At 43.9% G+C, this 24,468-nt stretch overlaps 1 protein-coding gene across 2 annotated transcripts in view; it reads right to left on the reverse strand.

Annotated features, from left to right (window-relative positions):
- Nucleotides 1-2,313: 2,313 nt before the first annotated feature.
- Nucleotides 2,314-24,468, reverse strand: part of LOC126271865 (probable cytochrome P450 6a14) — a 36,648-nt gene continuing 14,493 nt past the window's right edge. For both annotated transcript variants that reach the window (XM_049974205.1, XM_049974204.1), the window contains exons 4-8: nucleotides 19,915-20,177; nucleotides 13,030-13,220; nucleotides 8,049-8,270; nucleotides 4,967-5,218; nucleotides 2,314-2,613 (exon numbers count right to left, since the gene is read on the reverse strand). In XM_049974205.1, the coding sequence (XP_049830162.1) occupies nucleotides 2,441-2,613; nucleotides 4,967-5,218; nucleotides 8,049-8,270; nucleotides 13,030-13,220; nucleotides 19,915-20,177 (1,101 nt within the window). In that variant the 3' untranslated portion in view covers nucleotides 2,314-2,440. The remainder of the gene's footprint in view (nucleotides 2,614-4,966; nucleotides 5,219-8,048; nucleotides 8,271-13,029; nucleotides 13,221-19,914; nucleotides 20,178-24,468) is intronic.

Below are 24,468 nucleotides of genomic sequence, written 5' to 3' on the forward strand. Positions count from 1 at the left end.
GGCCGCTAGAGTTGTGTTGGTCGGCAGTACTCGTTGGGGCTAATGTCGACACAGCCGGTTTACTCTGGAGTAAGGAGGCATAGCTGCTCATGTGGGCGTTGGAGTGTTGTTCATTTTCTGGTGCCGTCTGTTCTGCCCAAAGGGTAAGGTACTCCTTACTTCATTGACACATGCGCTCCCTTGTTGAAGTTGCTCTCGCTACGCTGTATTGCCTATGATTCTCCATCACTATGTCTGAAGTATTAAATTTACCCTTTTGTGTCTAAGTGCCATATTCGTGTGATTTAAAATTTATTTTAATTGCAACTTGGTCAGTGTCTGCTTACCTTGTCATTCGGACCTGTCATATATTCTAGGCCGCCACGTGTGTCAGTGACCACTGAGTCTTATTTGTATTGGAAGTCCTAGCTTCCCTGACTGATGTAGCGATTACAAAATTACCTACAGCCGTGGTAAGCAAACGCTAGCTGCCCAATGAATCTTTGCTCATTTGGGTACTTAAGTTCCATAACTCTGGTGATATTTTGCTCCTTTGAAAAAAATTAATATTTATTGTTTTAAATATAATCACTATTGTAGTTGTGTGAATGTTAGACTTCAAGATTTGCATGTTACCTTTTAAGCCACGTAAGTCAATGTGTCTGAGTAACATGTGATTCCTTGGTTATTACCTTAACTTGTTGTATTTTATTCTAAGATTAACCAAAACTTCTTTTATCAATCCTTACTGTAATATACTTGTCGTAATACGTAAGGTTTGCTTGTTTGCTCTCGACTTTCCGAGCTGTTCGTAGCGTTTGGAGGCGTTGCCCCTGGGTGTTATGTTACCCGCCGGTTCAACTGGCGTAGCCTGCCAGCATCGGCTGCGTATGTGCTCACGGGCAGCTCGCTGCTTCGTCTGACCTTAGCCTCTAAGACATTTGCGGCATCCTGTCTTGCGACGGCATCCCTCATAAGTTAAGTTTGCGTCTCGTAGCAATCGGGCACCAGTAGTGCGCTTTATTCTAAACCATCTTATTCAGACCTAGCCTCCCGTACCTGCCCCTTCCACGTTTTCCCCGTTTGGGTTTCGATTTTGGTTCAAATGGCTTTAACCCCTGTGCGACTTAACTTCTGAGGTCATCAGTAGCCTAGAACTTAGAACTAATTATCCTAACTAACCTAAGGACATCACACACATCCATGCCCGAGGCAGGATTCGAACCTGCGACCTTAGTGGTCGCTCGCCTCCAGACTGTAGCGCCTAGAACCGCACGACCACTCCGGCCTGCAGTTTGGTTTTAACGCAATACTTTTTTATATTCTTGTAAATCTCAAATTTCTTTATTTCGTACTTTGTTTTCATGTCAGTATCTTGAATATGCACAAGAGACTTCTCTGATTGATCAGTTATTGGATATCTGTGTTGATTGCAGACTTGCGTAATTTTATGTTACGACACTTCTTGCAAGCTGTATTCATCTCCATCAGTATCACTGGTGTCACTGTTCGCCCATCGCTAAGTGCTTTTTTGAGTTATATTTGATTGTACTGTTTGCTTGTTAGTCCTTCCTAAACTGGTGCATGTTATTGGTGTAAATTAACTACTTAATAACCAATGGGTTCAACTGAAGAAATTTTGGAGGAACTGCCTCAGTCACTTGTATTTTATTAGTGGTATGGTATCTGTGCAATAAGGTTGTTGGACTTCCGCGGAGTAACGAATGACCTGTGATAAATGACTTGCACCTTTCCCATGCCCGTTTAGTTGTTTACTTATACTAGGGCACCCACTGACTTTTCACTAACCGCTATAAATACCTGTCATTTCTAGCCAAAGGAGTCCGGTCAGATAATCACTACACAATGAGAGATAACTGCTTCAGTGGAATCATCTATCGCCTAAAATTTGTTCTCACAGGGTGTTGCTGAAACTGTAGGCATAGACACAGAAATGGTTTACTATGTTAACAATTGTGACCTGCAGTTAGCATCAAATGACGTTCCTTGCTTTCTCGTATGGCCTGCTGCTAAGCTGGGTGTAAAAATTATTTGTTTCTAGCGAAAGAAAATTGTCTGAAAAGATAGTGACAACATCGTGACGCGTATAATTCGAAGTTAAAAAAAATGTGTAAACGTGTCTGTCGAAAGCATTATCTTGTAATCAGTTAGTACGTTGTTAAGAGTCAAATGTTCGATGCACAGTGCTCACAGTGTGGTTTACGAAGTCGCAGCTCATCACACCTTGCAAATCTCTTATACTCACTTGTATGGGGATATTACTCACGTTATGAGTGAGTTACGAAATTCATGATACGTGCTTCTGGCAGATGATATTCTATTTACTACTAACAATATGATAAGGTTTCAGTAAGAAATTTTTTTTAATTACAATATGTACACATATGAAAAATATTAAATAGCTGTCTTTTATGCGATATCGGATGGCATATAGGGAACACTAGACTTTGTTCCTCTTGCTCAGCCTCAGCTGTATACCGCCTTTTGGTGTAAGGACTATCGCCCTGGGTTCGAAGGACAGATGGCGGATGGTCTTCTCACATGGCTCTATGTTATACCTCGAGAGAATGTTGGTGAGCCCGACTTTAGTCTGCAGCAACCCAAATCTCATACCTGAAACATGAGAACAAGCCTTTTACCATACAGTAAGCAAATTCGAGTATTACCAGATATGTGTATGTCTTCCAAAGCCACATTCATTATATGGTGCCCGGATGCAATTTGAACTATTCTTGCAAATCAAATATTCACTCTAAAATGCTTAATCCATTCAGTAACCAAGCTAACTGGAGAAAATTTGCATATCCAGTCTTAGCATTTTCCCTTCTATGTACAAATAATAGCATCTCGGTCACTGACACTTTTCTCTTAGGAAAAAGTCTGGAAACGGTCATGTATGTTTGTAGCCAGGAGGTTTCAAATAGTTTTGTTTAGAGTTTGGTCTTCCCAACTGATTGTTAGAGACAGCTGTCTGATAACGCGTTCAGTGTTGCTTCCCAATCTTGTTTGTTACCAACTCTTTTTACGCAGTCACTTCGAGGCAGAGTAAAGGCAACCTCTTCCAGTAGCGTTGATTGGTGTAGTTTCGTGATATCGTAAACACTCCACTCTGTTGGAGACGCGTAATCTATGTATCCATTATACAGCCCAACTATGAGGGAAATTTTTCGTACTTTCCATTTTCTGGTATTGTTTCGGGTCAACTGCTTTCTCGAAGAGACGTGAGACTTTTGTTAGGGACTCGCGATTTTACTCCTTGCTGTACTACTTACTTCGAAGAAATCCGTGCCCAGGCTGTTAGTGACGACGTGTGGTGAGCAAGACAGCATAATGCACAAAACAATCGCAGTAAAAGCCCAATGGCCGGTGTATACCAACACTAATTTGATTCGTGTAGCCTTCTGACATATGTCACACGTAAAATGGCCCAAAAAAATAAATATGGAGGGTCTTCATATGTGAAATAATCAGAAGGAATCTAATAACACGATGCCGTAGAGACTGTCAAACTGTCAATTACAAGAAGCAATGCACCCCTCAAACAGATTTCTAACAGGAAAATTCTTAGATTTCTAGCATTTTGTAGTCCTGCATGGCATGGTGGCAAGGTAGTTTAGAAAGCATTGCGGTAAATGTAAAACCACTTTACACTGTGTTTTCCACGCTTTTCGTAGTCCGGTAACTGACAGTTCTTACAGTTGTCTGTGCTACATTTATACGCTGAACGACATATGTTTTCTTTTTCTGACCATATATCTTTTCATGGGTAATCTACATATGTAATAGAGCCACGTCCGAATACATATAATCAAGTTTTCGGTATACCGCAAATCAAATGGCTCTAAGGGCTATGGGACTTAAAATCTGAGGTCATCAGTCCCCTAGACTTAGAGCTACTTAAACCTAACTAAAGTAAGGACATCACACACATCCACGACCGAGGCAGGATTCGAACGTGCGACCGTAGCAGCAGCGTGGCTCCGGACTGAAGCGCCTAGAACTGCTCGGCCGCAACGACCGGCCGGTATGCTTCGAGGAGTTTTCTCATGACTTTGAAAAGGCCAACATCTATTTTTGAAAAGCAGTTACTGTATTCGAGGATGCATTCGGGGTTCATTGTTGTTCTAAATTGTTTGTCTACGTGTTCAACCATATCTGCACTCCCGTGTTCCGTTGATGTCATATACACGTCACGCTTGTCCTTCCATATCAGACCCAGCAAATCATTACAATGTCGACATGAAAATTCTGCTTTGTTTTTGAATATTTTAGTGTATTTTATTCATTGCTGTGCACTGTACCGATAACATTTCTGTTTCCATGATTTTAAAAAGAGGTTTGGGGAAGGAGTGTCAGTTATTAAGAAACAAATTACATCCCTTATTTAGTTCTTATAGTGACAAGTCTGTGGAGGCATTGTCTGGTGCACTAGTATACCGATCAGTTCTATATTTTGGAACCGTAGCAATAACGACTACTTACGTCATCGTGTGAGTAAATTTTTACTGTGTATCTCACTCTTTTTGACGTATCAGGTTGTTTGTATGCTGAAAGTCCTTCATTTTTCATTAAAATTCGTCTATAAAGATACATTCATACGGCGTGTAAATTTCTTTGAATTTCTCATTGGAGTACTGTGAGTACTGTCGGCAGTTCCATTACTGAAAAAATGTAAGAATTTCGAAGTTTGAAACTTCCTGGCAGATTAAAACTGTGTGCCTGACCGAGACTCGAAATCGGGACCTTTGCCTTTCGCGGGCAATTGCTCTACCAACTGAGCTACCGAAGCACGACTCACGCCGCTACTAAATATAATTAGGAACTTGTTACCTTTCACTTTGACACGCCTTCAACTAATCCAAAATTTTTACACAAACTAAATACTGACGCAGGTTCAGCTGTCGTTCTGTGGATTTGCTGGATCTGTGATGGTCGAGGCGCAGTGTACGTGAGTTAAGTGGCTCACCTATGCAGATTCGGGGGCCCTCCCCGAACGGCAGGTACACGTAGGGGTGCCTCTGCGCCTTCTGCTCCTCAGAGAACCTCTCGGGGTCGAAGCGCTCCGGGTCTGGGTAGATCTCCGGGTCGTGGTGCAGACCGTACACAGGTATAACGACGGGCGTCCCTTTGTCCAGGACGACGTCGCTGTCAGGAATCTTGTACACGGCGTTGCTCTCCCTGTTCAGTACAGGGAGTGGTGGATACTTCCTCAGCGTCTCTGTAACAGGAAGAGTAGAAAAACGTTCTTTTCGTGTTTTCTCATTCACAAATATTCCAAAATGTTCTCTTGTTACTGGTTGAAACCCTATAAAATGCCCCCGCGAATAATTGACAAAAAGGGACTGTTCGCGTTACTATCGTTACCAATAATGCCCTCAGCGCGCATAGAACTATCCAACAGTGGAAGAATGTACATCCGTCAACGACGACGTTATTACAGACAGATCACAAACTCGGTTTCAGGGAGGAAATCAACAGCGTACTTTTCAAAGAAAACGTTCCAGCACTATCCTCGATTTAGGGTAACCACAGAAGTCAGAATGGGCAAACAGGGTATTAGAACTGAAGTTCTCCCGAATTCGATTTCAGTGTTTGCACAATCTTGCTTGTTCCCGCCAGTATAATGATTGATAATGCACACATTTCGCCTACTCACATTAGTAAAAAAAGGCCCAGATTCTGTAATGATGTAAGTAGGCTGTTTAGGTTTTTATGTCGGTAACGCCATGTAGCACTCTATGTGAAAATCACTGACTGTGCTGTGTGCAGTCTGTGGCTGGTTTGCATTGTTGGAACATTGTTATTGTAGTGTTCGGCCGTTGGCTGTTAACAGCGCGTAGCGTTGCACAGTTGGAGGTGAGCCGCCAGCAGTGGTGTATGTGGGGAGAGAGATGGCAGAATTTTGAGAGCGGACGATCTGGACGTGTGTCCGCCAGAAAGAGTAAATTTGTAATACTGGATATCATGAACTGATATATCTATTATGACTTTTGAACACTATTAAGGTAAATGCATTGTTTGTTCTCTGTCAAAATCTTTCATTTTGCTAACTGTGCCTATCAGTAGTTAGTGACTTCCGTAGTTTGAATCTTTTATTTAGCTGGCAGTAGTGGCGCTCATTATATTGCAGTAGTTCGAGTAACGAAAATTTTTGTGAGGTAAGTGATTCATGAAAGGTAAAGGTTATTGTTAGTCAGGGTCATTCTTTTGTAGGGATTTTTCAAAGTCAGATTGCGTTGCGCTAAAAATATTGTGTGTCAGTTTAAGCACAGTAATTTATAATTTTTCTAAGGGGACGTTTCAATGAAAGGTATATAAATGTTTCTACGTGAGCAAAGGATGGATTTCTGCAGATATTAGTAGTTTCTCAGGCATTTACAGTGCCATTTACTATTGGGAAGCAATGTGCAGTTACCCAAATTGATGCTTTTAGATGATTGATGCTCCATTTAATAATTATGGAATTAATTCCTTTCGCTATATAAACGCAGGTAGAAAATAGTTAACCTTTAGTTGCACTTAATTCCGTGTACGTAAAGAAGATAACAGCGAATCCTTCTCGGTTCCCTGCAAAATTTTGATGAAGGAGCGATCCGAATTTTCCTTACTTTGCTCTCAGATATTTTCCGCCAACTCGTCCTTTTTCTTCATTCCTTCCTTCTCTTAACAAAACTTTGCTCGCCTGTCTCCACACACACACACACATACACACGTACACACACCTTTTGCTATATCTACACTACATGTCACAACTGCGTTAGTTTCACTTGATGGCGTGGTAGACAGAGGGGGGGGGGGGGGGGGTTAAGAAAATAGAAACTAAGCATTGATCCACCTTTATAAACATTACATTGTCGCCATAGTTTAAAAGTACTTGGGAACATGGTAATCTCTTCTAGCGTGCTCCATATGCACAGTCTGCCCTTTTTTGTTTACAGATGTCATTTATACTTCAGTGCGGGAACATCCATCACATGCTAACAAACACACCTAAAGTTACATACTGGAGGTCTTATGCTCCACGTCGATATTGAAGGATAGTATACGGAGACAGATGAAGCAAATAACTGCTCCCTCCCCCCTTCCATCCCCCTTCCACCTTCGCGCGTGGATTCACTATCCCTTCTCGAAGCGAAGAAAATTTCCTTATAAATGTTTCTCGAGAAGAAACTGTTCCAAATAGATGTGACTGTCGAAATTCGGCGTAAAGAAAGATTTATCGTCTCATCGACGTCGAGGTAATTATAGACGTTGCACACATTCGATATGAATAAGGATGGGGCAATGAAATTCTCCGTGTACATTTCAAACTTCCTCCCATCCAAGCAATCGCCTTTATTGATTTACGAAAACCATAGAAAATCAAAATACATATCTCGGGACGGCAGCTTCAGTACTGGGCCTATCGTATGACAGTGAAGCTTTTAAATTGATGCACTACTGCTCTCGGAAGAGAATATTTTGTGTCTTATAAACTGTGATGGAACAGAGATGAGACCTCTCTGTCCGTCAAAAATAGGTCTCGGCAAGGACATGCTTCTAATGGCATGAACATGAAACGGACCGCGAACACAGGAAAAGTAAGTAGGCAGAAATTGTTTACAGAAATATGGCAAAGATCCATGTGAATTATATTGGAGATTCTGAATCACAAATTAATAATTTAGTCAGTAATTGTTATTTATGACAGAAATTGGATGGAAATTTCACAGAATTCTGTGTGAGTTGCAAAGTGTTGGTCACCTTTGTATTTTGGAAACATGAACGAGATCATCTGCCTTATGGGAGGCTCTTTAGTTAAGGCAGGCAATCAGATGCTTTGACGCGAGGGTTTATTTTTACTGTAATTCATCTTTTTGTTATATTTGTAGTCTTGTTCCCATCTTGTTTCTGATTTTAATCTGAGGTGTCACGAACCTGTTTAACAACCCTCCTTCTTTCCAGTTCACGTCAATCTTGTTAAAACTGAAGTTATTCTCTCCCATGCCTGTCGGTCATGTTTACGACAAAACAGTGAAATAGGGGAAAACCCGCAAATTCGTACGTACCTGCGACTACTTTTTCCAGGTAGTGCATGCTGTTGATTGACTCGTAGGTGACTTTTCCGTCGTGCTGCTTGAGGACGGTGTCTATCTCCTGCTGCACGCGCGCCTGGATGTCCTGGTGGTGAGCCAGCTCGTGGAGGGCGAAGCTCATGGTCGTCGAAGACGTCTCGAAGCCCGCCAGGAAGAACACGAACGCCTGCGCAGCCACGTCGTCCATCGACAACTCTGCAAAAGTTGCCCACGTTTTGTATTTCACGCGGCAGTTAGTAAATTTACCGTTACAAAGAAATTCGAAGTAGAAATAGTCGATAGACGAACTGTTAACTAACTCCTGATCCTACATATTAAAATTACAACGCATGACGTTTTAGATCACTCTTTTACTGTTTTGACCTGAGTATTCATCAAAATTATAAGCATACATAAATGGCAGTCTCTTTTCGCCGGCTTTCTGCTGGCGGGTGTGATAGTATTCCATTGAAATCGTCGCCATTTTCATAAACCCAAGATCTACTGCGACCGAGTATTCTGCAAAAAATCGATTCCTTCAGATAAAGACTGCTTTGTTCGTCATATTCTAGATTCTACGTAGTAAAAGTCGGTTGTGATGTAACAAGCTACTTTTGACCACTAAATAAAATTGTTTGAAATTACTCGTTACTTTCCACACCGATCTTTTACGTAATCTTACATTACCAGCTTTATTAGTGAGGTGAAATTTTTCGGTTTGTGGCTTCCCTTTCATAAATTTCCTTAGCTTACTAACGAACTAGAAATCAGAACCACCTTTTACTCGAATTAACGTAGTGTTTTGTGCGTGATAGTCCACCAACTAATCTTTAGGTGAGAGATATGCCTATCTCATTTTTGGCACTGGTTTATAAACTCCTTTTGAGGCAATAAGTGTATTTCAGACGAAGGTTAAAATACACCGATTCTGTAATATAAACTTTGATAAGGATACATAGATAGCTTCCGTAATACTTTGCCTAGACAAAATCCACATTCATTTTCATAATCCCTTTACCAAAGGGAATCGTGTGAGATACAACACAATAATGTTCAGTTTAATTTTTGTTTTGATATATTTTTAGTGATTTTTGTTTTTGTGTTTTTTACCAACACCTGTGTTACCCTTGAAGATACGAAACACAGTTTATATTGTCCATACAGCTGACGCTTCTCCTGGAACTTATGTGAAAATGTTATCCTAGCGGACCGTTTACTTATTTGTTGCTCGAAAAACAGATCAGTCTATGTTTCCTCAATACGCTGCTTTCCATATTCCGGCAACGTTGTTCTTTTCTTCCTGTTGGCATCACCGATGTGGAAGTGTATCTTACTTATTGATGATATCAAACCATAAGGAGTGTTTTGCCAAGGGGGCCGATGTGTTGGCGAAACTGCAGCTCACTGTTATGTACGATATATGAAAGAAGAAAAAAATTATGTAGTTGCAAGATCTTTTTAAGTGTCGAACTTCTATGTTGTTTATATGTTGACTGACGCCACGAATGAAGCTTTGTAGCAAGGCCAGGATTCGAATTGGTCACTAGGCAGATGCGTTAATCACTTCGCCATCGTGTCACAGTGGCTTGGCAGAAAGGTACAGACTATGCTAGCTTGCGTTCCTCCTCAGTTCAACTAGCCGTTCGTGTTTAGGTGGGATAGCAAGAAGGCTGAGGTGTGAATGGTAATTTGTATTGAGGAGGGGTGTGAGCTATGGAAGTCCGTGCAGTTGTACAAAGTCATTGGGCCGGGATGCCGTAGTGGACAGTACATCTGCCTAGTGAGCAGGTGAACTGAAAATTCTTATCCCTCTGTTACATAATTCTTATTTGTTTTACGATGGTCAGTCAAACGAAAACCTTAAATATTTTTTAAAATATTATTTATTGTCCAGAAGTGGTACAAAGCTGTATCACTTTTCAACATAATCTCCCTCACGCTCAATGCAAGTCCTCCAGCACTTACAAACTGCATAAATTCCTTTAGAAAAAAATTATTTGGGAGTCTGCGCAACCACTCATGCACTGCATGGCGTACCTCTTCATCAGAACGGAACTCCTTTCCTCCCATTGCGTCTTTGAGTGGCCCAAACATATGGAAATCGCTTGGGGCAAGGTATGATGAGTATGGTGGATGAGGAAGTGGTTGGTGGAAGTGAACCCAAGTTTTGTCCCGAGTAACGATTCTTGTAAGGAAGCCATCACCTTCTCATTCAAAGCGCCGATGAAGTTCTTCACAAGCATCAACACGTCGTTCTCTCATTTCGGGAGTCAGCTGCTGCGGCACCCATTTTGCAGACACTTTGTGACAATGGAGCACATGATGCACAATGTGGTGTGCTGACCCATGACTAATCTGTAAACATGCTGCAATATCATTCAGTGTCACTTCGTGGTTTTCCTTCACTATGGCTTCAACTGCTGCAATGTTCTGTGGAGTCACAACTCGTTGTGCCTGACCTGGACGAAGAGCATCTTCCACGGGAGCCACACCATTTGTGAACTCCCTACTCCATTCGTAGACTTGCTGCTGTGACAAACATGCATCACCGTACTGAACCTTCATTCGTCAATGAATTTCAATAGGTTTCACACCTTCACTACGCAAAAAGGGAATAACAGAACGCCGTTCTTCCTTCGCTGCGCAGTGCCGATGGTACTGTTACCGACGACTGAGCCGCTAAAGCGGAGTTATTGAACGCAGTTTTCCGAAATTCCTTCACCACGGAAGACGAATGGAATATTCCAGAATTTGAAACACGAACATCTGCTAGCATGAGTTTCTTAGAAGTAGATACCTTAGGGGTTGCGGAGCAACTCAAATCGCTTGATACGGGCAAGTCTTCAGGTCCAGATTGTATACCGATTAGGTTCCTTTCAGATTACGCTGATACTATAGCTCCCTACTTAGCACTCATATACAATCACTCGCTCACCGATAGATCTGTACCTACAGATTGGAAAATTGCGCAGGTCGCACCAGTGTTCAAGAAGGATAGTAGGAGTAATCCATTTAACTACAGACCTATATCATTGACGTCGGTTTGCAGTAGGGTTTTGGAGCATATACTGTATTCAAACATCATGAATCACCTCGAAGGGAACGATCTATTGACACGTAATCAGCATGGCTTCAGAAAACATCGCTCTTGTGCAACGCAGCTAGCTCTTTATTCGCACGAAGTAATGGCCGCTATCGACAGGGGATCTCAAGTTGATTCCGTATTTCTAGATTTCCGGAAAGCTTTTGAGACCGTTCCTCACAAGCGACTTCTAATCAAGCTGCGGAGCTATGGGGTATCGTCTCAATTGTGCGACTGGATTCGTGATTTCCTGTCAGGAAGGTCGCAGTTCGTAGTAGTAGACGGCAAATCATCGAGTAAAACTGAAGTGATATCAGGTGTTCCCCAGGGAAGCGTCCTGCGACCTCTGCTGTTCCTGATCTATATAAATGACCTGGGTGACAATCTGAGCAGTTCTCTTAGATTGTTCGCAGATGATGCTGTAATTTACCGTCTAGTAAGGTCATCCGAAGACCAGTATCAGTTGCAAAGCGATTTAGAAAAGATTGCTGTATGGTGTGTCAGGTGGCAGTTGACGCTAAATAACGAAAAGTGTGAGATGATCCACATGAGTTCCATAAGAAATCCGTTGGAATTCGATTACTCGATAAATAGAACAATTCTCAAGGCTGTCAATTAACTAAGTACCTGGGTGTTAAAATTACGAACAACTTCAGTTAGAAGGACCACATAGATAATATTGTCGGGAAGGCGAGCCAAAGGCTGCGTTTCATTGGCAGGACACTTAGAAGATGCAACAAGTCCACTAAAGAGACAGCTTACACTACACTCGTTCGTCCTCTGTTAGAATATTGCTGCGCGGTGTGGGATCCTTACCAGGTGGGATTGACGGAGGACATCGAAAGGGTGCAAAAAAGGGCAGCTCGTTTTGTATTATCACGTTATAGGGGAGAGAGTGTGGCAGATATGATACACGAGTTGGGATGGAAGACATTACAGCATAGACGTTTTTCGTCGCGGCGAGACCTTTTTACGAAATTTCAGTCACCAACTTTCTCTTCCGAATGCGAAAATATTTTATTGAGCCCAACCTACATAGGTAGGAATGATCATCAAAATAAAATAAGAGAAATCGGAGCTCGAACAGAAAGGTTTAGGTGTTCGTATTTCCCGCTCGCTGTTCGGGAGTGGAATAGTAGAGAGATAGTATGATTGTGGTTCGATGAACCCTCTGCCAAGCACTTAAAAGTGAATTGCAGAGTAGTCATGTAGATGTCGATGGTACAAGTCGCAAGTGGGGCGGCCATCTTTATACTGATACAGCGACAGTATGTGTGCTTCTGCACTATGCTGTCACCTACAGGCCATTCTGCACGCTGTTTGTAACGCGCTTACCAACTTACAGGCTAACGGCGCGAAATTTCGATTTGTTATTACTAATTAAAGGTTTTCATTTGACTCACCCTCGTAAATCCTTGTGACGATAGACTGCCTCTTTTTGTACAAACAGCCATTGGACCTGTGAATGTCCTTCATACTGTGAAGAAGTAACGAAGGTTAAACAGCCAGGACACGACGATTCTGCCGAACGCTGAGAGTTGTACCGACCGAAAGGTGCCGCACGGAGAAGCTTAACGAAGTGGCTCGCTGCTCCGGGTTCACCCGAGAAGGACCGAGTGAAGCCGAGTGACAGGCCGAGCCTCGACCCGCACGCTGCCCGCACTCGCTACACGCGTGACGTTTGGCACGCCATGGCCGGCCCCGTTCTCTAGCCACTGATATGGATCTACTTTCGGCATGTCTCGTAGTTTTCGTGCAGCCAACTTTTGAAAAGCCAGACGTACTTACGAATAAACATGTGTTCCTAGCTCGGAAATGAGTTTGCTTTATTAACATTGTGATCTTTCATCTTGTGGCAGCACCAGGGCAGGTACTGGAGTGCCGAACACTCACTCCACGTGTCCTCTTCGCCCTCCTCCCTGCGCGCCCCAGGCTTGTCGCTGCCCACGCAGCCCTTGTTCTTGAGCTCGATCATCAGCTGCATGAAGTCGTTCCTCGTGACGCCGTTCTCCTCCCTGTACTCCACCGTCTGCCGCACCATGCTGCGGAAGTAGTGCGACACGCCAGAAGCGTTGCTCTTCACCCTGAAATCAACAACGTGCACTTGTCGCTGGCTTGCAGGTACTCGACTAGAAAAATTCGAGAGAGTATCTACAGTATAGGTTTAAATTCAAAAGAGTATCTGCAGTATAAATCTACTGTGGTGTCCTACTCACTAGGCAGGAACGCTAACCGCTACATCTGCATGCCACTGTGGCTACTACCCCGGTGGGCCTCCCTCCTCAAGACGAATTCCCATCCACACCTCCGCCTACTTGCTATTCCCCTTAAAAAGTATTGAAGATGCTCTCCTACGACATTGGAATAGCACCTCATCATCGAACTAATGACGGATTCTTCAGTTCACAGATATATATCATAGATATCTGAGGCTTCAAAGTGTCTTTGGAATAGTGCAGTTTCATTTGATTGAAGTATCTCTGCCTGGGTTTGAGGCAGGAACCTCGGTTTCATTCGATGTTGAGGTGATGCTGCAATACAGTTGGAGAACCTCAGCAATGCTGTCTGAGTTTACGAGGAATACCAAGTGGTCTGAGGCGTGAACGGGAATGTGGATTGATGAGTGAAGCATGCTAGGCAGTCAGTACAGCCGTGCAAAGCCGCTGTGCCAGTGTGGCGTACTGGTTAGCGTATGTTTGTAGAGATTGAACAGTATTACTGATGAACATACATTTTTCATGTAACCATACGTTATTTCGCGTGTTTGTATCAAAGTTTAATGTATTTTCACCTGATTAGTAATTAAAATTTAAAATACGTTGTTTGTATGGAAACTTATAATTCAGTGGCTCTGTGCACTATTGGACTTAACATCTGAGGTCATCAGTCTTATGAGTCAGTATTTCTTAATTAATAGTTTGTATTCAGTAGTAAATATGCAGGGTGGTTCTGGGATGATGTTACAAACTTTCGAGGGTGATGGAAAAGGGTAAGTGTGTTAATTTGAGGTAAGGGACCCTGATCCAAAAACAACTGAGTTAAAAGTCACATGCGGAAACCGTTCTGATTCTCTATCAGTGGAATACATGTAGTGCTGCTGTTGTTGCTAAGATCATTTAGTAGGCAGCTTTCAGAGGTGGTAATGTGGATCAAAACAAGATAAAAGTGCAATAAATATGGTCTCTAAAATGCACACATACAGAGCTGTGAGGACTCGTTCATCTTCAGTATTGTGAAACACATCTCTTCTACCACGAGCTCTTTGGTTTCCATAGTTTTGAAGGTGGTACTATGGACTAAAACAATAAAAAATATACAACAGGGATGGGCTCTAAATTGCATAATTCAAGATCTATGAGCATTTCTTCATCTTCGTTACAGTGAAACAAATGTTTTCTGTTGAAAAATAGCTCTTACTTCACAAGGTATTCATTTTAGAGCCCATGTTTTCCGGACATTTTCTCTTGTTTTGGTACATACTACCTCCTCCAAAAGCGTGGAGAGCAAAGAGCTTGCATTAGAGGAGGTCCACAGTCAGAGGTATCAGAATGATTTACGCTTGTAACTTTCGTTTCGGGACCAGGGTTCCCTACTATGAACTGATACCTTTACAGTTCACTACACCTGAACGTTTGTAATATCATGGAATCACTTTGTAGAATTCAATTGAAAGCAAAAAGCAGTCACTGCTACCGAGAACCGACCCAACGACCTCCAATTACAAGACAGGCTAGTCAGTCAGCTATCAGCGACAGTGTTAATAATACCCGAAATATTTTGCACTTAACAGCGGTCAAGAAACTTCTAATTCTCGGTGCGTTTTCTAAACAACTTCGTTCTTTAGGTATTTGGTGTACATTTACTGGCCTTGAAATTCTGTGTGTACGAAGAGTATCTAAGAGGAGCAGTTTGCAAGGTCCCCTCATAACTTAGGTAGCATGCTGCAGTCGCTGGCAGGCTGCTGTAGTACCTGTGTGACACAGAGGGCATCTCATCTGATCAGTACGTTACAAATACTTTCATTAGTAGCACGCCGCCTTCAGACACTGTATTTGTCCCTCCCCGCTGTTAAATAAACTCTTTTAATCTAGGTTTACGATTTCCTAATTCATATATTCCTTTCATTTTAAAGTAAAGTACGTTCTTGCATCTTAGTAGTCTGTAATTACTTGTAATTTAGTTGTGATTTAGGAGTCATATCTTCTGCATAATACGAGGGTAATCCCAAAATTAACGTCTCCTATTTTTATAAGTACATAGACCTGCTTATTCCTACAATAGTTTACATCAGTTTACAGATTCACCATTTAGCTATTTTTCGACACAATCATCATTTCTGTCGATGCATTTTTGTAGACGCTGTGGCAGTTTTTGTATGCCCCTGTCATACCAGCTCGCCGCCATGCTGTTCAGAAAGTTATGAAACTCTTCTTTCACCTCGTCGTTGGAGCTGAATCGCTTTCCGGCCAAATGTTCTTTTAACCTAGGGAACAGGTGACAGTCACTGGGCGCCAAGTCACGACTATAGTGTGGGTGGGTGATTATGTTCCACTGAAACTGTTGTAGGAGAGCAACGCTTTGCCCAGCGATGCGTGGGCGAGTGTTGTCATGGAGAATGTGTACGCCCTTGCTCAACATTCCTCTTCTTCCGTTCTTAACTGCCCGTTTGAGTTTTTTCAGAGTCTCACAGTACCTGTCAGCGTTAATTGTGGCCCCAGTGATTCAGCTTCGACGAAGAGGTGAAAGAAGAGGTTCGCAACATTCTGAGCAGCATGGCGGCGAGCTGGTATGACATGGACATACAGAAACTGCCACAGCATCTACAAAAATGCATCGACAGGAATGGTGATTATGTCGAAAAATACCTAAAGTTTCAAGCTGTAAAGTGATGTAAACCATTGTTGAAATAAACAGGTCTATGTACACTCCTGGAAATTGAAATAAGAACACCGTGAATTCTTTGTCCCAGGAAGGGGAAACTTTATTGACACATTCCTGGGGTCAGATACATCACATGATCACACTGACAGAACCACAGGCACATAGACACAGGCAACAGAGCATGCACAATGTCGGCACTAGTGCAGTGTATATCCACCTTTCGCAGCAATGCAGGCTGCTATTCTCCCATGGAGACGATCGTGGATATGCTGGATGTAGTCCTGTGGAACGGCTTGCCATGCCATTTCCACCTGGCGCCTCAGTTGGACCAGCGTTCGTGCTGGACGTGCAGACCGCGTGAGACGATGCTTCATCCCGTCCCAAACATGCTCAATGGGAAACAGATCCGGAGATCTTGCTGGCCAGGGTAGTTGACTTACACCTTCTAGAGCACGTTGGGTGGCACGGGATACATGCGGACGTGCATTATCCTGTTGGAACAGCAAGTTCCCTTGCCGGTCTAGGAATGGTAGAACGAAGGGTTCGATGACGGTTTGGATGTACCGTGCACTATTCAGTGTCCCCTCGACGATCACCAGAGGTGTACGGCCAGTGTAGGAGATCGCTCCCCACACCATGATGCCGGGTGTTGGCCCTGTGTGCCTCGGTCGTATGCAGTCCTGATTGTGGCGCTCACCTTCACGTCGCCAAACACGCATACGACCATCATTGGCACCAAGGCAGAAGCGACTCTCATCGCTGAAGACGACACGTCTCCATTCGTCCCTCCATTCACGCCTGTCGCGACACCACTGGAGGCGGGGGGCTGCACGATGTTGGAACGTGAGCGGAAGACGGCCTAACGGTGTGCGGGACCGTAGCCCAGCTTCATGGAGACGGTTGCGAATGTTCCTCGCCGATACCCCAGGAGCAACAGTGTCCCTAATTTGCTGGGAAGTGGCGGTGCGGTCCCCTACGACACTGCGTAGGATCCTACGGTCTTGGCGTGCATCCGTGCGTCGCTGCGGTCCGGTCCCAGGTCGACGGGTACGTGCATCTTCCGCCGACCACTGGCGACAACATCGATGTACTGTGGAGACCTCACGCTCCACGTGTTGAGCAATTCGGCGGTACGTCCACCCGGCCTCCCGCGTGCCCACTATACGCCCTCGCTCAAAGTCCGTCAACTGCACATACGGTTCACGTCCACGCTATCGCGGCATGCTACCAGTGTTAAAGACTGCGATGGAGCTCCGTATGCCACGGCAAACTGGCTGACACTGACGGCGGCGGTGCACAAATGCTGCGCAGCTAGCGCCATTCGGCGGCCAACACCGCGGTTCCTGGTGTGTCCGCTGTGCCGTGCGTGTGATCATTGCTTGTACAGCCCTCTCGCAGTGTCCGGAGCAAGTATGGTGGGTCTGACACACCGGTGTCAATGTGTTCTTTTTTCCATTTCCAGGAGTGTATTTATAAAAAATAGGAGACCATACTTTTGGGATTACCCTCGTATCTTTCTCTCTATTTTTGTTTTCTGCTGAAAGAATGTGTTAAATAAAAACTTATTATTAGTAAATAGTGGCGCTGTTCCGTGCCTGCAGTTTCTAGTGTCCTAACGAAAAGTCACACTGAAGGATTACTCTTTAGTTTACGTCCAGTTTTTGGGTGATAATTCTGCACATCATATCACAGTGTTATTACAGGTTAACTAGCAATTTTGCTCGCATCTCGTGGTCGGGCGGTAGCGTTCTCGCTTCCCATGCCCGGGTTCCTGGGTCCGATTCCCGGCGGGGTCAGAGATCTTCTCTGCCTCGTGATGGCTGGGTGTTGTGTGATGTCGTTAGGTTAGTTAGTTTTAAGTAGTTCTAAGTTCTAGGGACTGATAAGATGTTAAGACCCATAGTGCTCAGAGCCATTTGAACCATTTTTGAACTAGCAATTTTGTTTAATCCTTCGTGAACATCTTCCACTAACTCATTATACACTGAAGTGCCAAAGAAACTGGTATAGGAATGCATATTCAAATACAAGCATATGTAAAAAGACAGAATAAGCCTGTATAGGACAAAAAGTGTCTGGGGCAGTTGCTAGATTGGTTATTACTGCTACAATGGCAGGTTATAATGATTTAAGTGAGTTTGAACGTGGTGTTATTGTCGGTGCACGAGCGATGGGACCCACTACCCTCGAGGTAGTGATGAAGTGGGGATTTTCCCGTACCACCATTTCACGACTGTACCGTGAAAAACAGCAACCGGTAAAACATCAAATGTACGAGATCGCTGCGGCCGGAAAAAGATCCCGTAGGTAACTGCACCGACGACGACTGAAAAGAATCATTCAACGTGACAGAAGTGGAACCCTTCCGCAGATTGCTCCTAATTTCAAGGCTGGGCCATCAACAAGTGTCAGCGTCTGAACCATTGGTTCAAAATGGTTCAAAAGGCTCTGAGCACTATGGGACTTAACATCTGGGGTTATTAGTCCCCTAGAACTTAGAACTACTTAAACCTAACTAACCTAAGGACATCACACACATCCATGCGCGAGGCAGGATTCGAACCTGCGACCGTAGCAGTCGCGCGGTTCCGGACTACAGCGCCTAGAACCGCATGGCCACCACGGCCGGCTCCGAACCATTCAATGAAACATCATCGATATGGGCTTTCGGAGCCGAAGGCCTAATTGTGTAACCTTGATAACCTTGATGGCTCCAAAACACAAATCTTTACGCCTCAACTGGGCCTGTTAGCACCGACGTTGGACAATTGATGACTGAAAATATGTTACCTCGTTAAAATTGTATCGAGCGGATGGAAGTGTACGGGTATGGAGACAAATTCATGAATCCTAACTTAACCTAAGCTAACCTCATGAATCCATGGACGCTGCTGATTGTTCAAGCTGCTGGAGGCCCTGTGATGGGGTGGATCGTATGCATTTGGAGCGATATGGGACTCCTGGTACGTCTAGAAACGGCTCTGACAGGTGACCCTAAGCATCCTGTCTGATCACCTGCATATTTTCATGTCCATTGTGCATTCCGACTGACTTGAGCAATTGGCGCAGGACCTTGCAACACAACACACTTCCAGAACTGCTACGGAACGGCCCCAGGTACATTATTCTGAGTTTAGACACTTCCGCTGGCGACCAGCCTCCCCAGACCTGAACATTATCGTTCATATTTCGGCTGCCTTGCAACGTGCTGTTTAGAAGAGATCTTCGACTCCCCCCCCCCCCCCCCCCATGCCATGTCGTGTTGCGCCACTTATGGGTGCTCGCGGGGACCCTACACAATATTCGGCAGGTGTACCAGCTTTTTGGCTCTTTAGTGTAAAATTATCACGCTGGGTACGCGCATTCGAGCAATTCCTACGAAAAAATTTTCGGTATTGTTAAAAGATATATTTCTATTTCGTCTAAAATTCCAGAGGTTGCGAATAAACAGTCTCGTTACTAATCAGGTGAATTCTATGCTCCAAAGACGTGTTAAGTCTCAATTTTATTTATGATAATGACTACAGACCGAAACAATGGAAAAAAAATTGTGAATAAGCCAGGATTCAAACCCGTGTCCCCGGCTCGCTAGGCAGATGCACAAGCCGCAGTGCACCTCTAGCACTACACGTACGTGACTGAGTGGTGCTGCCTTGTGAGCAGCAGACTAAGCTTCGAGTTCCGGCCTTGGTACAAGTTTTAATTCATTGCCGCGGCCTGTATCGTTATCATAGTCTCCTCGCTATTCGTCGAATTCAGAAATGATTTTTCTTTTCCGAAGATTATGATGTGATTTAGTTATGCTGTTACAGAGACGGAATACGCTAACACGGACACCCTGACAACTGCCATTTGCTCCAATAACGCAAGCACAGTGCTGACGAACGCCGCACGCACCTCAGTATGCTGAGTAGCTTCGGGTTGATGGCCATGATGATCCCGTTGAGGGTGTTGAGGAAGTTCTGCTGGAAGAAGCGCCGCCCCCACTGCCGGAACTCGGTGTCCGGTTCGCGCTGGCAGTCGATGTCGATGCCGAAGGCGACGGACGCGATGACGTCGGTGGCGTAGCGGGCGCTCACCTCCCTCATCTCGACCTCCTCCCCGCGCGACGCCGCCGCCTCCAGCACCTCCCCCATCTCGCGGCCGCAGTCCGCCATCGTCTGGACAAACAGCGCAGGGGCTCAGAGCGCGTGCTCCACTCACAGCACCTCAGCACCAAACTGCCGTGGTGAGGCCCTTTCTGTACGCACGAGTTCGGAGTCAAATGTGCGAAGTATCGTACCCCAACACACTATGGCATAATCAACACAGCCTATTCCTGGTCATGTGTTACTTATATGTCTATCATCTACATCTACATACATACTCCGCAATCCACCAAACGATCCGTGGCGGAGGGTACCTCGTGCCACAACTAGCACCTTCTGTCCCTGTTCCACTCCCAAACAGAACGAGAGAAAAATGACTGCCTATATGCCTCTGTACGAGCCTTAATCTCTCTTATCTTATCTTTGTGGTCTTTCCGAGAAATGTAAGTTGGCGGCAGTAAAATTGTACTGCAGTCATCCTCAAATGCTGGTTCTCTAAAATTCCTCAGTAGCGATTCACGAAAAGACCGCATCCTTTCCTATAGAGACTATCACCCGAGTTCCTGAAGCATTTCCGTAACACTCGCGTGATGATCAAACCTACCAGTAACTAATCTAGCAGCCCGCCTCTGAATTCCTTCTATGTTCTCCCGCAATCCAACCTGATAAGGGTCCCAAACGCTCGAGCAGTACTCAAAAGTAGGTCGTATTAGTGTTGTGTAAGCGGTCTCCTTCACAGACTAACCACAGCTTCCCAAAATTCTACCAATGAACCGAAGACGACTATCCGCCTTCCCCACAACTGGCATTACATGCTTGTCCCACTTCACATCGCTCTGCAATGTTACGCCCAAATATTTAATCGACGTCATTGTGTCAAGCGCTACACTACTAATGGAGTATTCAAACATTACAGGATTCTTTTCCCTATTCATCTGCATTAATTTACATTTATCTATATTTAGAGTTAGCAGCTATTCTTTATACCAATCTCAAATCCTGTCCAAGTCATCTTGTATCATCCTACAGTGACTCAACGATGACACCTTCCCGTACACCACAGCATCATCAGCAAACACCTGCACACTGCTATCCACCCTATCCAAAAGATCATTTATGTAGATAGAAAACAACAGCGGACCTAGCACACTTCCCTAGGGCACTCCAGATGGTACCCTCACCTCCGATAAACACTCACCACCGAGGACAACGTACTGGGTTCTATTACTTAAGAAGTTCCATATCCATGTAAAAGCAGAACCAGTTTCCACATGATACCAGAATACCCAATTTGTTGAAGCAAGCGTATCCAAGAACCGATGCCAGTTCAGCTTTTATAGCTGCAAATAGATGGCAGCTTGAATTGCAATAACCACCTGGAGCTAAGAAAGCTCATGAGTTCTGCTACATATATTATACAGGTACGTAATGGACTAACTAGAATTCTGTCTGGAAACTAGAAGATATTATGACCTTATGATATTCTAGGAGAGACGTGGGAAATCTAAAAAGTACACTGGAGCACATTCATGAGGTATATTTTTGGAGAAGTGCATGGAAACGAGGGGATTATTAAAAAATAAAATAATTCTTTTGCTAGGACAAAGACCTGAAGGTGGCTGATAGAAAGAGCGAACACGCATTGGGCGAATTTTTGCAGAATGCCCAGAGGTTTCGGTAAACTCCTACTGGTAGGCAGTTTGATGCTGAAACTGGTCTACGTCTACTCACATTTCAGGTTCTGCTGCGAGGTCGCTCAATAATTTGATTGCAAGCTTGATGGCGATCCGATAACGCCACTGGTGTCAAACACCTAGTATAGCCCGATTCTGCGCATGCAGCTTATGCAAGCTGTATGAAAGTCGTGAGGCACTTGATTCCAGCTGTAGGGATGCTACAATACCAGATACGATACAGTATATGCTAAAAGGTGGAAATTATCCACGTCAACGTTATCGCAAGATACTGATAGTTTTATGCATCGTTAACCTTTTTTTGTGGTTGCATAAACCCACTAGATCGCAAAATAAAATAAGAAACGACAAATTTTCCAAGCAAAAATAAAAATATAGGCCTTGGCGTAAATTTCATGTTACACATGCGTGCCATTATTACAAGTAAAACTATTTTTCTACTGAAAAGTCATTTCCACGTGAACCATTCTCTTCTGACACCCTGCCTAAAAATACTTAACTTCCAAGGTGCCAAGGTGTTGGGCGAAAAGATGATTTCTACGTCGAGAGACTGTGGCTGCAGGTATGGAGAAAAGACCTTCCCAATACACAAGTAGACATGTTAAATAAAAGAATTCCTGCCTCTTTGCTAAAATCAGGAAAAATGTTTTTATGTGCTCCTAATCTTTTATAGCATTTGATTTCGGAAGGATCACAAAGATACTTCGGATGATTCATCATGTCTTTTCCTTTTATGAGCATTCATCTTACATGTCTTCCAAAAATCAAATCTTTTTACAGCAACGTCTTACTCAGAAACGCCGTAACTGGTTTTTCAGTTTCCTAATTTCTGTGGCTGAAGTGTGAGAGCTACTGTAGGAGGGATCTACCTACGGAGGCAGCACATAGAGAAGTGATTCCTATATTCTCTGTCCTTCAGTAACTCAGATCAGGAAAGCGATCTTGAAGATACAGTTCTACAGATTTATTAAAGTCTTCATTTTGCTACATTTGCTACTCATTCGGTTGAATGCTCGAACCACTTTCCTAATGCAGTGGGTACGTAACATCACTGGTACACGTCGTTGAAATCTGATACGTTCATTATAGACTGGACACAGTATTTGGTTTCTTTAATGGAATCGTTTTTCCTGGATACAATATAGGAATTAATCTAGTAGTGAAAGGCTATTACTTTGGTCCCAAGCCACGGAGATTTTCTGTACCGATATTTCCTTCAATTCTTCAGAATTAGCAAAGGCATGGTTTCGATACCAGTACCATAGGTGTAGCAACAAAACTATTGATACTTACGCATAACAATAATTTCAGATCGTCCTTAGGTAATGCATCACCCATGTACCACCGGTTAATGTTGTGCACTGAAGTGTCCCAGTAAGTGTGCGACTACCTAATTTTGTACACTGAGGCGTAAAAAGTCATTGGATACCTCCTAATATCGTGTCGGACCCCTTTTTGTCCGGCGTAATGCAGAAACTCGACATGGCACAGACTCAATTAGTCGTTGGACGATCTCTCCAGAAATACTGAGCCATGCTGCCTCTAAGGCCGTCCATAACTGAGGGAGTGTTGCCGGCGTAGGAATTTGTGCACGAACTAATCTCTCGATTACGTCCCATATATGTTCGATGGAATTCATGTCGGGCCATTTTCGGCCCCAAACCAATCATTTGAATTGTCCAGAACGTTCTTCAAACCAGTCACGATTAACTGTGGCCTAGTGACATGGTGCATTGTCATCCACTAAAATACCATCGTTGTTTGGGGACATGACGTCCATGAATGGCTGCAAATAGTCTTCAGGTAACAGAGTATAACAATCTCATGTCAATGATCGGTTCAGTTGGACCAGAGGACTCAGACCATTCTATTTAAACACAGCCCAAACCATTATGGAGCCACCACCTGCTTGCGCATTACCTTGTTGACAACTTGGGTCCATGGCTTCGTGGGGTCTGCGCCACATTAGAACCCTACAATCGGCTCTTACCAACTGATACGAGTCCACGGTTTTCCAGTCGTTTATGGTCCAACCGATATGGTCACGAGCACAGTGGAGTAGCTACAGGCGACTTCGTGCTGTTAACGAAGGTACTGGAGTCAGTCGTCTGCTGCCACAGGTCATTAACGCCAAATATCGCCGCACTGTCCTAAAGGGTGCTTTCGTCGTACATCCAAAATTTATTTCTGCCATTATTTCACGCAGTGTTGCTTATCTGTTAGCACTGACATCTCTACGCTGCTCTCAGTTGTTGAGTGAAGGCTGTCAGCCACTGCGTCGTCCGTAATGAGAGGTAATGCTTGGAATTTGATATTCTCAGCAAGATGTGTACTCGGAATACTGACTTTCCTAACAATTTTCAAAATGGAATGTCCTATGCGTCTAGCTCCAACTACCATTCTATGTTCAAAGTCTCTTAAGTTTCGTCGTACGGCCATAATCACGTCGGAAACCATTTCACATAAGTCACCCGAGTTCAAACGACAGTTCCGTCCGATGCACTGCTCTTTTATACCTAGTGTACGCGTTATGTATATGTGCACTTCTCATCTCATTGTAAAGAAAGTCATGTGAGGGAAGTTGAAATTTTTGTCATGTTTTCGAAAAGCGGCAGAACGCGAAATTTTCAGTACTGCACACGGTATCCATGTTCAGAAAGTTCTTCTCT

This window comes from Schistocerca gregaria, chromosome 5 (genome assembly GCF_023897955.1).
Source record: "Schistocerca gregaria isolate iqSchGreg1 chromosome 5, iqSchGreg1.2, whole genome shotgun sequence".
Taxonomy (NCBI): Eukaryota; Metazoa; Arthropoda; class Insecta; order Orthoptera; family Acrididae; genus Schistocerca; species Schistocerca gregaria.